A 12,754-nucleotide genomic window follows, 5' to 3' on the forward strand; every position below is an offset into this window, starting at 1 on the left:
GGATTTATCCCAGGAATGCAAGTTTGGTTTAATATCTGAGAATCAGTTGATGTAATACCATATGAATACAATCAAGGACAAAAACCATACTGTCATCCCAAGAGATGCAGAAAAAGCACTTGACAAAATCCAACACCCTTTCAGGATAAAAACAGCAAACTAGGAACAGAAGGGAATTCTTCAACCTGGTAAAGCTTAATGTCATATTTAATGGTGAATGGTTTCCCCTAAGATCGGGAACAAGACAGAACTATATTTGTTCTCACCACTTCTATTCAGCATTGTACTAGAAGTTCTGATTACAACCATTAGGTGAGAAAATGAACTTAGAGGCATCCAAATTGGAAAAGAAGAAGTAAAACAATATTTGCAGGTGACATGATTGTGTATATAGAAAATCCTAAGGAATCCACTGAAATATTAGAATAAATGAGTTCAGTAAGGTTGGAGGATACAAGTATACAAAAATCAATTGTATTTCTATGCACTTTCAGTAAACAATCCAAAAATGAAATTAACAATCTCGTTTACAGGGCATCAAAAAGAAAAAATATTTAGCAATAAATTTAACAATAAAGTGTAAAACTTAAACTCTGAAAATGATAAAACATTGTTGAAAGAAATTAAAAGAAGATCTAAACAAATGGAAAGGGCTTCCCTGGTGGCACAGTGGTTAAGAATCTGTCTGCCGATCCAGGGGACATGGGTTCGAGCCCTGGTCTGGGAAGATCGCACATGCTGCGGAGCAACTGAGCCCTTGTGCCACAACTACTGAGCCTGCGCTCCAGAGCCCGTGAGCCACAACTACTGAAGCCCACGCGCCTAGAGCCTGTGCTCCGCGACAAGAGAAGCCACCGCAATGAGAAGCCCACGCACCGCAACGAAGAGTAGCACCCGCTGCCGCAGCTAGAGAAAGCCCTCGTGCAGTAACGGAGACCCAACACAGCCAAAAATAAATAAAAAATACATAAATGGAAAGAAAAATAAATAAATGGAAAGACATCCCATGTTCATTGATTAGACGACTTAATATTGTTAAGATGGTAATACTCCCCAAATGACCTGCCTATTGAATGTAGTCCCTATCAAAATCTCAACTGGCTTCTTTGCAGAAATTGACAGGCTGATCCTAAAATTATGGAAATTCAGGGGATCCAGAATAGCTAAAACAGTCTTGAAAGAGAACAGTGTGGAAGGTTCATACTTCCCGGTCCCAAAGCTTACTACAAAGCTGCAGTAATCGAGACAGTCTTATACTAGCATGTGGGTAGATATATATTCATGGAATAGAATTGAGAATCCAGAAAGAACCCTCATGTTTGTAGTCAACTGATTTTTGACAAAAGTGCCAATAAAATTGAGGAAAGAATAGTCTTTTCAACAGTTGGGGTTGGCAAAACTGTATATCCACATGCAAAAGAATGAAGTTGGATCCGACCTCACACTGTATGTAAAAAACTCAAAATGGGGCTTCCCTGGTGGCGCAGTGGTTGAGAGTCCGCCTGCCGATGCAGGAGACACGGGTTCGTGCCCCGGTCCGGGAAGATCCCACATGCCACAGCGCGGCTGGGCCCATGAGTCACGGCCGCTGAGCCTGCGCATCTGGAGCCTGTGCTCCGCAATGGGAGAGACCACAACAGTGAGACGCCCGCGTACCACCAAAAAAAAACCCTCAAAATGGATCAAAGACCTAAATTAAAAGTTTAAATTATAAAACCCCCCAGAAGAAAACATACGCATAAATTTTCATAACTTTGGATTAGGCAGTGGTTTCTTGGATATGACACTAAAAGCACAGGGAACAAAAGAAAAAAAAAAAACATGAAATTTACCAAAGTTGCAAACTTTAAGCGTTACCATCAAGAACGTGGAAAGACAGCTTACAGAACAGGAGAAAATATTTTCAAATCACATATCTGATAAAGGACTAGTATCCAGAATAAAGAACTCTTACAAGTCAATAATAAAAGACAAACTCCAGGGCTTCCCTGGTGGCACAGTGGTTGAGAGTCCGCCTGCCGATGCAGGGGACACGGGTTCATGCCCCGGTCCGGGAAGATCCCACATGCTGCGGAGCGGCTGGGCCCGTGAGCCATGGCCGCTGAGCCTACGCGTCTGGAGCCTGTGCTCCGCGACGGGAGAGGCCACGACAGTGAGAGGCCCGCGTACTGCAAAAAAAAAAAAAAAAGACAAACTCCCATTTTTAAATGCGCAAGGGATCTGAATAGACAGACATTTCTCCAGAGATAGACAAATGGCCAATACATGAAAAGATGCTCAAAATCATCAGTCATCAGAGAAAATCAAATCAAAACCACCACTTCACAATCACTAGAATGTCTGAAATCAAAAGGACAAGTAGTAACAAGTGTTGGTGATGATGTGGAGAATTTACATAATTTTTGGGAACATAAAATGGTGCAGCCAAATGTGGTCTATCCACACAATGGAATATTATTTGGCCATAATAAGGAATGCAGTACTGCATGGTGCAACGTGGATGAACCTTGAAAACATACTAATTGAAAGAAGCCAGTCACAAAAAAACACATATGATTCCATCTATATGAAATTTTCAGACTAGGCAAATCCCTAGAAATAGTAGATTAGTGGTTGCCAGGGTCTGTGGGGGAGGGAGAAATGGACAATAACTTCCAGTAGGTATGAGGTTTCTTTTGGGGGGATGAACATGTGCCAGAATTGGTTGTGGTGATGGTTACACAGTTCTGTGAATATACTTAAAAGCCTTGAATTGTACACTTTAAATGGGTGAACTGTATGGTATGTGAATTAAGTGTTAATAAAGCTGGTATAGAAAATATAACAACTTTGATAGTTTTATACATACCTACGTGCAAATAATTTGATTCAAAATCATATACTGACCCTTTGGCAGGGACTTAGACATGTAAGTGTTTATTTCTTTATTGGAACAGTGGGTGAAAAGGTTAGACGTCTCACTTTGTCACTCATTCTTCCACCTCTTAATTTTGAGAGGCTTAAAGTTATACTGCTGGTATCCTCTGTAATTGCATGTGCTGACTCCATGAAGACCCTCAGTGACGTATACATCAAACGTGAATCAGCACTGATGAAACTTCATCCATACAAATTTGGCCTTGCTTTCCTCTCTTTACGTTGTTTTTCTTCCACAGTTAAACCCAGTTACTTCAGTTATCTTTTTCAGTCACTTCCCTATTTTTATCCATTCCTTCAAAATCTGGTTCAAACAGGTGTTAGAAATAGGCCTGTCAGACTCTCTCTACTTCTCTCCCCTCTTCTCCTACCTGGCTGTGTAATCACAGGCAAGTTTCTTAACCTCTGGGCCTGAGTTGCCAGCAAAGTGGGGATGATAATCACATGTCTGCCCACAAGCAGGAAGTGGAAGGTAACGCCTGGAGGCTCCGTTTTGGTTCCTGAGATTTAGCCTTCTGGCGCTTACTGCAGACGGTATCTCGTGTTCCTCTTGTTTCCTTCTCATGCCAGCCCTGTCTGTAGTGGCCCTTCGTGCTGTCTTGCTACTGTGATGAACATCTGCCCATCTCCTGTGTCTCAGCTCTTCCTTGGAGACGCAAGTAAGGCATCTGAGCCAGAGTCTCACAACTATCCAGACCCCGTTCTTGGGAAACCTGATAATATTATCTAACAAAATGCTCTCAATAACTACGTTAATTTACTGCATTTGGTTTTCTGTTTTTGCAAAGGGTACTCAATTCTTAACTAGTAAAACGGATAGAAATAAGCAATTTCAATTCTTAATTACTAATTGGAATGGGCAGTGAAGCTAAAGGTTTTTAAGGTAGATTTCAGCAGTACTCAGTGCAAGTTAATTTTTCTTCTTTTTTCTTCTCACAGGTAATGGTAATTCAGGATTCGAAGGACAGAGTCGATATGTACCATCTTCTGGAATGTCTGCCAAGGAACTCTGTGAAAATGATGACTTAGCAACCAGTTTGGTTCTTGATCCCTATTTAGGTTTTCAAACACACAAAATGAATACTAGGTAATTTTGTCTTTCTCCTGAGTGGAACAGATGATATCGTTGAACTTAAGAAAATAGATGGCTAATTTTACTCTCAGTCAAAATTTAAAATGACATTAAAGGAAAGGTTTTGCTGCAGGAGGATTTTCCATGTGTGAGTCAAGAAAAGCAACATAAGCTTCCATGAGTTGTCAGTTTTAATTCCGTGTTCTTGCTTTATCTTGGGATACTTCTATTAAAATACAGAGTTGGAGGGGCATCTCCATATTCTGTTTTAAATGTTGATGAGAATTACCTGAAAGAAATATATGCATCCTGTAAAACCTTGAAAATGTGTATGATTTTTTTCTACCTAAATTAGGTTGCATCAGTTTTTTTCATGATTTTATTACAAACTTTTATTCTTTCAAATACTTTCCACTGTATATAGGGAATTTTACCATTATGGTTTTTTTTTAACATCTTTATTGGAGTATAATTGCTTTACAATGGTGTGTTAGTTTCTGCTTTATAACAAAATGAATCAGCTATACATATACATATGTTCCCATATCTCTTCCCTCTTGCATCTCCCTCCCTCCCACCCTCCCTATCCCATTTTTGCCATTATGTTTTATCTTTGAGACTCAGCTAGTCATTATAAGTTAGAGTGAATATTTTTAAAGACGTGGTTATATTCAGTATACAGGTAAGAAAATAGATGTGTAACCACTTTATTGAGTATCAAATGCCATCTATATAAAATACTACCTAGCTCTTGAAATCTGTGACCCTTTAAATTTCTTTATTCTAATTCTCTTAAACATCATCTCGCTCCCAAAAAGGCCTTTAGGTAATTTCATAATTGACTGCCGCCAAGCACTAAATCAGAACCTTACAACTTTGTGTTGCCTCTTAACTTCCATGGCAAAGGCTTTCGAGTGATAGAAAAGCCTAACATCAGGGATTTAGAATGTGGAACAAGTTCTGGACCACTGTTCACTCTTACCGTAGCTGCAGTGCCAGTGACTGCCCTAGAGGCGCTTGATCACCAGGGGGGTGGTCACCAGTAATTAATTGGGGGCAGGTGATTAGAGGAAAATCGTGTGTCCGTTTTTTCCTATTTTAATTCTGTCCCTTGCTAGAATTAAAACAAGATAATTCATTTATCAATTATAGTCTAAATCCCAAAAGAAGTAATTCAGGTTAAAACGTGCCTTTGGTATTTTCATGTAATTTTCTGTCATCATATATCTTTACTTACTAAAACGAAGTGAAAGTTGGAATGGACTTGAGAGATTATTTAAATAGTTCCCTGCCGTCAGAGGGACACATACTTAAATTTTCTACATAGGCAAATGGATGGCTGTTCTCTGGAAAATCAGCAGAATTGGATGCTGTAGTGTCCAACTAAAAATCTAGTTTGCATTACTTTAAGCCCACATCCCCTATTTCCCAGTGAACCCAAGAGACCAGGGCTCATTCTCCTACTATTAGGGTCCTAATAGTATTTAACTCACCTGTTAGCCTTTTTTTCTCCGAGGTAAGAAATGTGATTCGCTGTTTCACACAACAGTCTAGTGGCATTCAGAATATTACACAAAGGCCCATAATTACGGCCTGGAGTCATCATTGAAACAGATTCTGTTCATTATGCCTTGTATACTGAAACATGGAAGCAAATAAACCATTTTTAAAAGTTTTCCATCAAAATTACAACAAAAGTTGTAGTGGCTTGGGAAAGAACTCCATGTATTCAGAAGCCCCCACGCTTTGACTATTCCAGAGGATGCAGAGTTACCTGTTACTGGGTTCTGTGACAGTAAATAACTCATGTTTTCTAAAAAGTCCTCCTTGACAACTGCTTCTTTTAATTAGTTTACACATGAGTCACTTGGGGAATCTTGTTAAGATGCAGGTTCTGATTCAATAACTGTGAGGTGGGGCCTGAGAGTCTCCATTTCTAACATGCTCCCAATTACAGTTGGGAAGCAAGGTCTTAAACCGTCTAGCCTACTGAGCTTCGTCCCGATGTGATAAATGGATAGAAAGTTCCTTATCAGTCGTTTTCTAGGGCTCACTTTAAAACATGTAATCCTAAAATGTCAAGTTTAGGTTTACCACACAGATATTGTTAAACAGGTACCTCTAAATTCATATTTTCCAGTGCAACATTTAATCCTACTCAGACACTTCCTAAAATAGCCGTTCATGGTGTAGATAATGCTACTGCTCCCTGGTTAGACTACGTTGGCTTTGTAACAGTGTCGGCACTTACGCCAGTGCGGTTGAGCAGTTGATGTTGCTGTGTCAAAGCAAGGTGTGCTCTCCGCCTTTCAGCAGAGGCATTCATTCCAGAGGTATTTTAACAGACTGAGCTGACATTTGGGGAATATACAGAATTTTTATTAATGAAGCTTGTTAATCTTAATGAAAGGTATATACATTTTCATTTAATCTTAGTGGATTTATTTGAAAATTATCACTTATAGTTCTTTATCTTCTGAGCAAGAATTTACCAGAATGTCACTTACCCCATTTTCAAAGATATTTTATAGACAATAAGGAAAATCTATAGTGCTTTATTTGAATAACCATAAATATTTCTTAAATTATTAGCTTTTTGTGGACTTCTCTTTCTTTGGGGTGCAAAAGAAGTGACTGGAGGACGTGATTGGAGCTTTGGGTTTTAATTCTCCAAACTGTCCGTCTTTTACTTACATAAGTGGTCTCTTTGTTCTCATGTTTATACATCTGTGATTTGAACTTAGTTTCTCTTTTTTTATGCCCTCCTCCTCTCTACTTATTTCAGTTGTACCTTCAGGAATACTGTTCAGAAACAGTAGATATTTAATTATTTGGCTATATTATGAATTGCCTATATTTTTACTCTTAACGTATCCCTGTATTTACTAAGAAGGCAGTCAGAGTTGTGGCATGAATGCCTAGAAAAAGCATAAACAAAATATTAATTTCAATTTAGTTGACTTTTGTCAGTTATGAAACTTAAGTTCTTCCTTTTAACCAGAGAATAGAGTTGTTAGTAATACCTCTAATTTTTTTAAAAAGCTAGTGGAGAGATGAATGTAGCGAAGCAGGAATGGATGCTTTCAGTAATGCGCTCTCGTTCAGGCTGCGTGACCAGCGATTTCATGGTATCCTGAGGAGTTGGGGGACGTCACATTGTAAAGAAATGGGAAGAGTCCTCTCAGGGCACACAGACTTTAGCCTGTGTAGTCCTTACTCATCCTTCCACTACTGTAACCATCTAATTTTTATTTTCCTTATTTATATATTTGATTATTCGTATCCACTGTTGAATATGAATTTATAAATCACTTTAAATGCCTCTTGAATATCAAATGCTTGACTAGAAAGCATAAAGAAACTTTTCGACCTTCTAACTTAATATAATCAAGGGTAAAATGATGTTATGTGGGAAGGAAAGCGTTTTAGCTTCCTGGACTTTGTTATCATGCTAGGCCGACCCGTGGCTTCATAAAGTTCTTGAATATCACAGCGTTTTAGGGATTTCTGCTACAACCAATATTGTAAGTCTGTTTAGAAATTACAAGTACAAATTATACAAATAGTTTTTTATTGTTGTTGTTTGTTTTTGCATTTATATAGCGCCTTTCCTTCGAGGAGCTCAAGGCATTTTTCAAAATCTGACAGTTTTTCTCACAACAACCCTGTGAGGTAGGTAGAGAGCATTACAAACAGTAATAAGATACAAACTAACCTGTTTCAGCCTTTATAAATGTTCTTTTATGTTAAGTAATTGGAGGTGTCAGCATAAACACGATTTTTAGAACATTTTGCAAACCTTTTAAAATAGTTTGGTCTTAGTAATAGCTGTATTTAAAAAACCACTTGTACTCCATAACAGGGTAATTTTAAGAGAAATCATCCAAAAATCAGGAGTCACTCCATGGGATTAGCTGAGCACTGATTGCAGGACTCAGCCAGGTATGTTTCTGGTTGCTGTTTATTTTCAGGTCAAGAAGGAATGAAGAGCTGTGGTCCTAGCATGACTCCTCCACTCGGCATCTACGAACTCAGTTCGCAGTTAATCTTTCTTCAAGGGGGAAATGTGTTCACGATGTTGACTCATGGTTTTATTTTATATCTTAAATATTTGAGCATTTTTCTCTCTCTTCCTCCCTCCTTCCCTTGCTCCCTTTTTTCTGTCCCCCCTCCTCTTTCCCCTCCCTCCAGTAGCTCTTGGTTGTACATGCTAATGGAAGGGCACGGTAGTGCAGCTAATACAAATCTGCAACTTTTCTTCATTGCCACAGTGGTCTCTTGGGTTTGGAAACAGAAAAACCAAATAGCAAGAAAACCTGGGAAGTCAGTCTCTGGAAAGAGTGGGGAACAGGTGTGTGGGAGTGTGAATTCATATGTTTTTTTCTGCCCCTTTTAGTAGTAAACAATTGTAAATGACATATTTTTAAATTTCTTATACCAGCCATTGATCAGAGAGGTGTGGAAAGAGAAAAATAAATGTTTGGTTTATTTAAAGTTGCAAATGTTAAATATTAAGAGGGAAGAGGGGCACGTTGATGTGGAAATGCCGAATACCCGTTTCTCTTGCCTCCCCTGCCACCCCAGCCCACCCCAGCCCACCCCAGCCCACCCACCCCCAAATAGTCGATTTGTTTCCACCCCTTTCATGGTGCTGTCAGGGTACCCGTCAGCGCCGTCTCTGGCCGAGCTCAGTGCTGGCAAACGGCGGTGAATACAAGTCAGACCCTGTTCTCATGACAGAACGACACAAGAGGGCTCTCGTGGTTCAGATAAGAGCGGGGCCGAGAAAGGCCTGGGTAACAGTCCCAGTCCTTCCAGCAGTTAGCCCTCATTGGGCCTTATTTTCCTCATTTGTGGAACAAGAGATAATTTTTAGATAATCTAAATTTTCTCCTAGCTTTAGAAGTCATGGCGTAAGGATAGCTTTGTGCAATTCGTACGGGAGATTTAGAGTGATTGTGGTTAAGGAGAGGACAGAGCGTGATTTTCTATTCAGTAATAGAAAATTAATTTTTTCTAAGGTCCTCAGTGCCTTTTGCTCTGGCCCTAATAGTTGTAACAATCTTATGTTATTAAATAATTTTTATTTCCCCGCAGTTTTTGTTACAATGGGATTTGACTGGAACTGTCAGCCAGGTGATTTTGATGTTCTTCTATAGGGTTATCGAAAACAACTGTCTCTTCCCCTTCCCATCTGCACCCAGAACCATTTTCTTCCTCCTTTGCCTCACTATCATTTCACGCCTATAGCAGCCAACTGTGACAGTAAGTTTTGACAGTAAATTACATTTTAAGTAAAGTAGAGGTTCTTGCTTAGCGGGCAACAAGGGACAGTTTTGGGGGTTTGTGTTTGAGGCAGTAGAAGGCAGGAAAGCAGAAATAAAAGTCACAGGATATGTGGAAGGCAGAATATTATTAACTCAGGAGTTGATTATTTTGTGTTGGTTTTAGCATATAAATTGTTTGGCATCATGAACAAAGAGTAAACAAAAGGATAGCTGAAAGGTATTTGTAGACAGGGAGGAAGTTTCAGGGAGCGGAGAGCACATGTAAAACCTGTCAGGAATAGCCAGTGTCCATTCCAGGTCTGTAACTTACTTTCTGCCATGTTCTTAAGATCTTCAGGTGAACTTAGTCCTGACTCTTGCTCTCTAATGTGTCGAGCCATGCATTTACTTTACAATTGGCACCGTTGGTCAGTCCCACGTTGAACATGTAAAGATTGCTTGGCTCCTGTCGTTTGCAGCCCCGTCCATCACTTAACATCATGGATTATTCATCGTATTTGCTCAAAGTGAACTACTGCTTTTCTGTTTACTGCGTAAAACTCCGGTTATCTGTTTCCCATCACTTTGTATTGCCTGGAGTGGTGTGCCTTAGCTAACATCTGCTTGGTGGTCTTATCTGTCCTTCATTTGCAAATAACCCCATGGTGTAGGGTTGCAGCCAGAAGGATTTAGACTGGGTTTCTTAGAGAAACCCAATCTTGACGAAATCACTTAATGATGGCTGCAAGTAAGTAGTTTAATATTATAACTGTATGGAAGTTTGGATACTTTCACAGTTCTGCAAATCTTTATGTTAGTGGTTCTCTGATACCATAGTCTGACAGCCTAATTAAAGACATTTGGAATTGTCTAAAGGACTTCCACTTGTCTGTCTGTGAGGGCTGGTGTGCTAACTGATTGAAACGGGAAATAAAACAGGGCATTGTCCATTTCTTCATATGTCTCTAGAACTCCTTCAGATTGTTCTACTTAGTAGTTTTAAGAGCTTACTGAAACTGGAGTCTGCAGCTAGTAAGTTCCTAGAGGTGTCAGCATGCTCACACATCTGAAGGCCTCTAGAGATCCTGCCTAGTAAATTGTGTTACTGTCCTGTTCCTCATGTCTCCCCTCTTCCTCGTTTTAGAACTCTCCTTTACTGTTACTCGCCAGCTGACTCCCTCAGCTCCTGTCATCTCTGAATCAAGCCTTAAGATCCTCTGCTTAGAATTTCTCTCACTTTGTTTTCCTTCTTTTGATTTTCCTTCCTGCCTATAGTAATATTCTGCTTTTTCTTTAGAAATCTAAATTCACCACTTTCCTCATTGCCCATATCAAAGTCAACTCCAAACCACCCCCTTCCCAAACAAACCTCACACCTTAGTTATAATTTCCATACTTCAAAGTGCTGCAGCAGTGTTGTTTGTACCACATGAACATGCACTTGCATATTGATGCCTTGCTTATCTGTTTGATGCATGCATATGGCTTTCGGTCCCAGCAAAATTTTACCTTCGAGAACAGTAGCCATGTCTTCTAGCTTACATTTTCCACCATAGCACATGTGTACACAGCACCTAATAAATAAGCCTTGGTGAAATATTGTGGCTTAAAATCTTGCTGAAATGTGATGAATACATTTGTGATAGCTTATTTGGAAAACAAAATACTGCTTGAATGCTTCCTTCGCTGGAGTCTATGCTAGCTGTTATCTCAGTTTAGAATTCTCAGGTGTCTGCGATGTGCAGTTTTAGATGCTAGAGCAAGATTCATAGTTCAAATAGTTTTTCTCCTGAGACACTAATATTTTTTTCTTAATGTGTTTTATTTGAAGAACAGTCTGTAATTCCTTGTTTTGTTGGATGTTAATTTTAAAAAAACCTAACCTTATTTTGGAAAGTAGACCAAATGAAATCGACATGAGAAGAAATTTTGGAATTAAGATCCAAGTACCTTTAATCATATTACATGTTTTATTGAGAACATAGCTTTAAAATGAGTACAACTTAAGTTTTACTTGGGCCATGATTGTATCATGTGTTAATATGTGCATAGCCATGTGATATTCTGTAGTCATTATAGCTGATTTTACATGGAAGCCTTCTAAAATTCTACCCCAACAGTTTTTCCTTCCATCACCACCACAACAGTATCACCGCTAGAGTTGTACTTTTGCACACTTTTTGTTCTCTGAACGCAGTTATCAAAGATTAATTTGACATGGATGTTGGAACATCAAGGTGTGTTTCAAGACCTGTTGGGATGCTTAGTTTGGGGTTTTTCTAACTATGTACATAGAGGATGTTTTTGTTTATGGCATGATTTTGTTTGCTTCATCCTTCTTCTGAAGCTTATTGCCTTGCACTCTTCTGGCTTGATTCTGCATGTTTTAAAAAATTCTTGTCATTCTAACTCAATTAGATGAGCTCTATTCTAGATCTGTTGTTTTGTACCTCCCAAAGTAGATGACTAGTTATAAAAGCCTGAATCAGACAGCTTTCATTTGAATCACCTGGTCACTTCTCAGTTAATGAGCTAACTGAAATAAAAATATTAAAGTATAGTTTGAAGAAAGAGAAATTATATCTCCTGGTGATCAATATTACTTTAGTAATAATCATCCAGATTACTTATTATGACTCTTCTGCTAGGTCTGGCTGTTTTTAGGTTACTTTTTTCTCAAGATCTCTTAAGCAGTGGCCCAAGGATGATGGAAGATAACTGAAGTTATTGTTCTGATTTCTTTCAGATTTCGGCCTATTAAAGGAAGACAAGAAGAACTAAAGGAAGTAATTGAACGTTTCAAGAAAGATGAGCACTTGGAGAAAGCCTTCAAATGTCTGACCTCAGGAGAGTGGGCGCGGCACTATTTTCTCAACAAGAGCAAAATGCAGGAGAGATTGTTCAAGGAGCACGTGAGCTCATTAACCAAATTAGTACTGTTTATCTGTTTGCATGAGCCTAAATTGTAGGGAACACTGAAATTTTAAATCAGATTTTCATAGAACTAATCAATATGAAGACCTAATAACACATCAGATAACTTGTGTGACTCTCCATAGAGAAAACTGTCATCCAGAAGGGAAACTTACTGTGAGCTTTTAGAGTAACATAGCCAAGTCACCAGGTACACAAGTATGGGACATTTTAAAATAACAAAATTTGTTACTTAATCTTAAATTTTTTCATTGTTGGTGGTGGTTTGCTTTTATAATTCTGAGGAAGTCTAGCAAGATAAATAATGTAAAGTAGGTATCACTTTTTTTTTTTCTGTTTTAGGTATTTATTTACTTGCGAATGTTTGCAACCGACAGTGGATTTGAAATATTGCCTTGTAATAGATATTCATCGGAACAAAATGGAGCCAAAATTGTTGCAACAAAAGAGTGGTAACTATTATACTAGTATAAACCCGTAAAGTAATTTTGTTTACAGTTCTCTCTTAAATTACTGTTCATGTGCTAAGAAAGTTGTAGGAAGGAATAAGGCCAGAGCTTACCCT

General features: G+C 38.8%; 1 protein-coding gene across 9 annotated transcripts in view; it reads left to right on the forward strand.

Moving 5' to 3' along the window:
* The window catches only part of KMT5B (lysine methyltransferase 5B), a 53,740-nt gene that overhangs the window by 21,549 nt on the left and 19,437 nt on the right, over nt 1-12,754 (forward strand). For 6 of the 9 annotated variants that reach the window (XM_060158361.1, XM_060158360.1, XM_060158368.1 and 3 more), the window contains 4 exons: nt 3,856-4,003; nt 7,592-7,660; nt 12,002-12,167; nt 12,532-12,641. In XM_060158361.1, coding sequence (XP_060014344.1) covers nt 3,856-4,003; nt 7,592-7,660; nt 12,002-12,167; nt 12,532-12,641 — 493 coding nt within the window. Of the gene's footprint in view, nt 1-3,855; nt 4,004-7,591; nt 7,661-8,056; nt 8,340-9,143; nt 9,254-12,001; nt 12,168-12,531; nt 12,642-12,754 lie in introns of those variants that run through there. The other 3 variants (XM_060158363.1, XM_060158362.1, XM_060158364.1) reach the window with 3 other exon arrangements.

Source organism: Lagenorhynchus albirostris, chromosome 9 (genome assembly GCF_949774975.1).
Source record: "Lagenorhynchus albirostris chromosome 9, mLagAlb1.1, whole genome shotgun sequence".
Lineage (NCBI taxonomy): Eukaryota > Metazoa > Chordata > Mammalia > Artiodactyla > Delphinidae > Lagenorhynchus > Lagenorhynchus albirostris.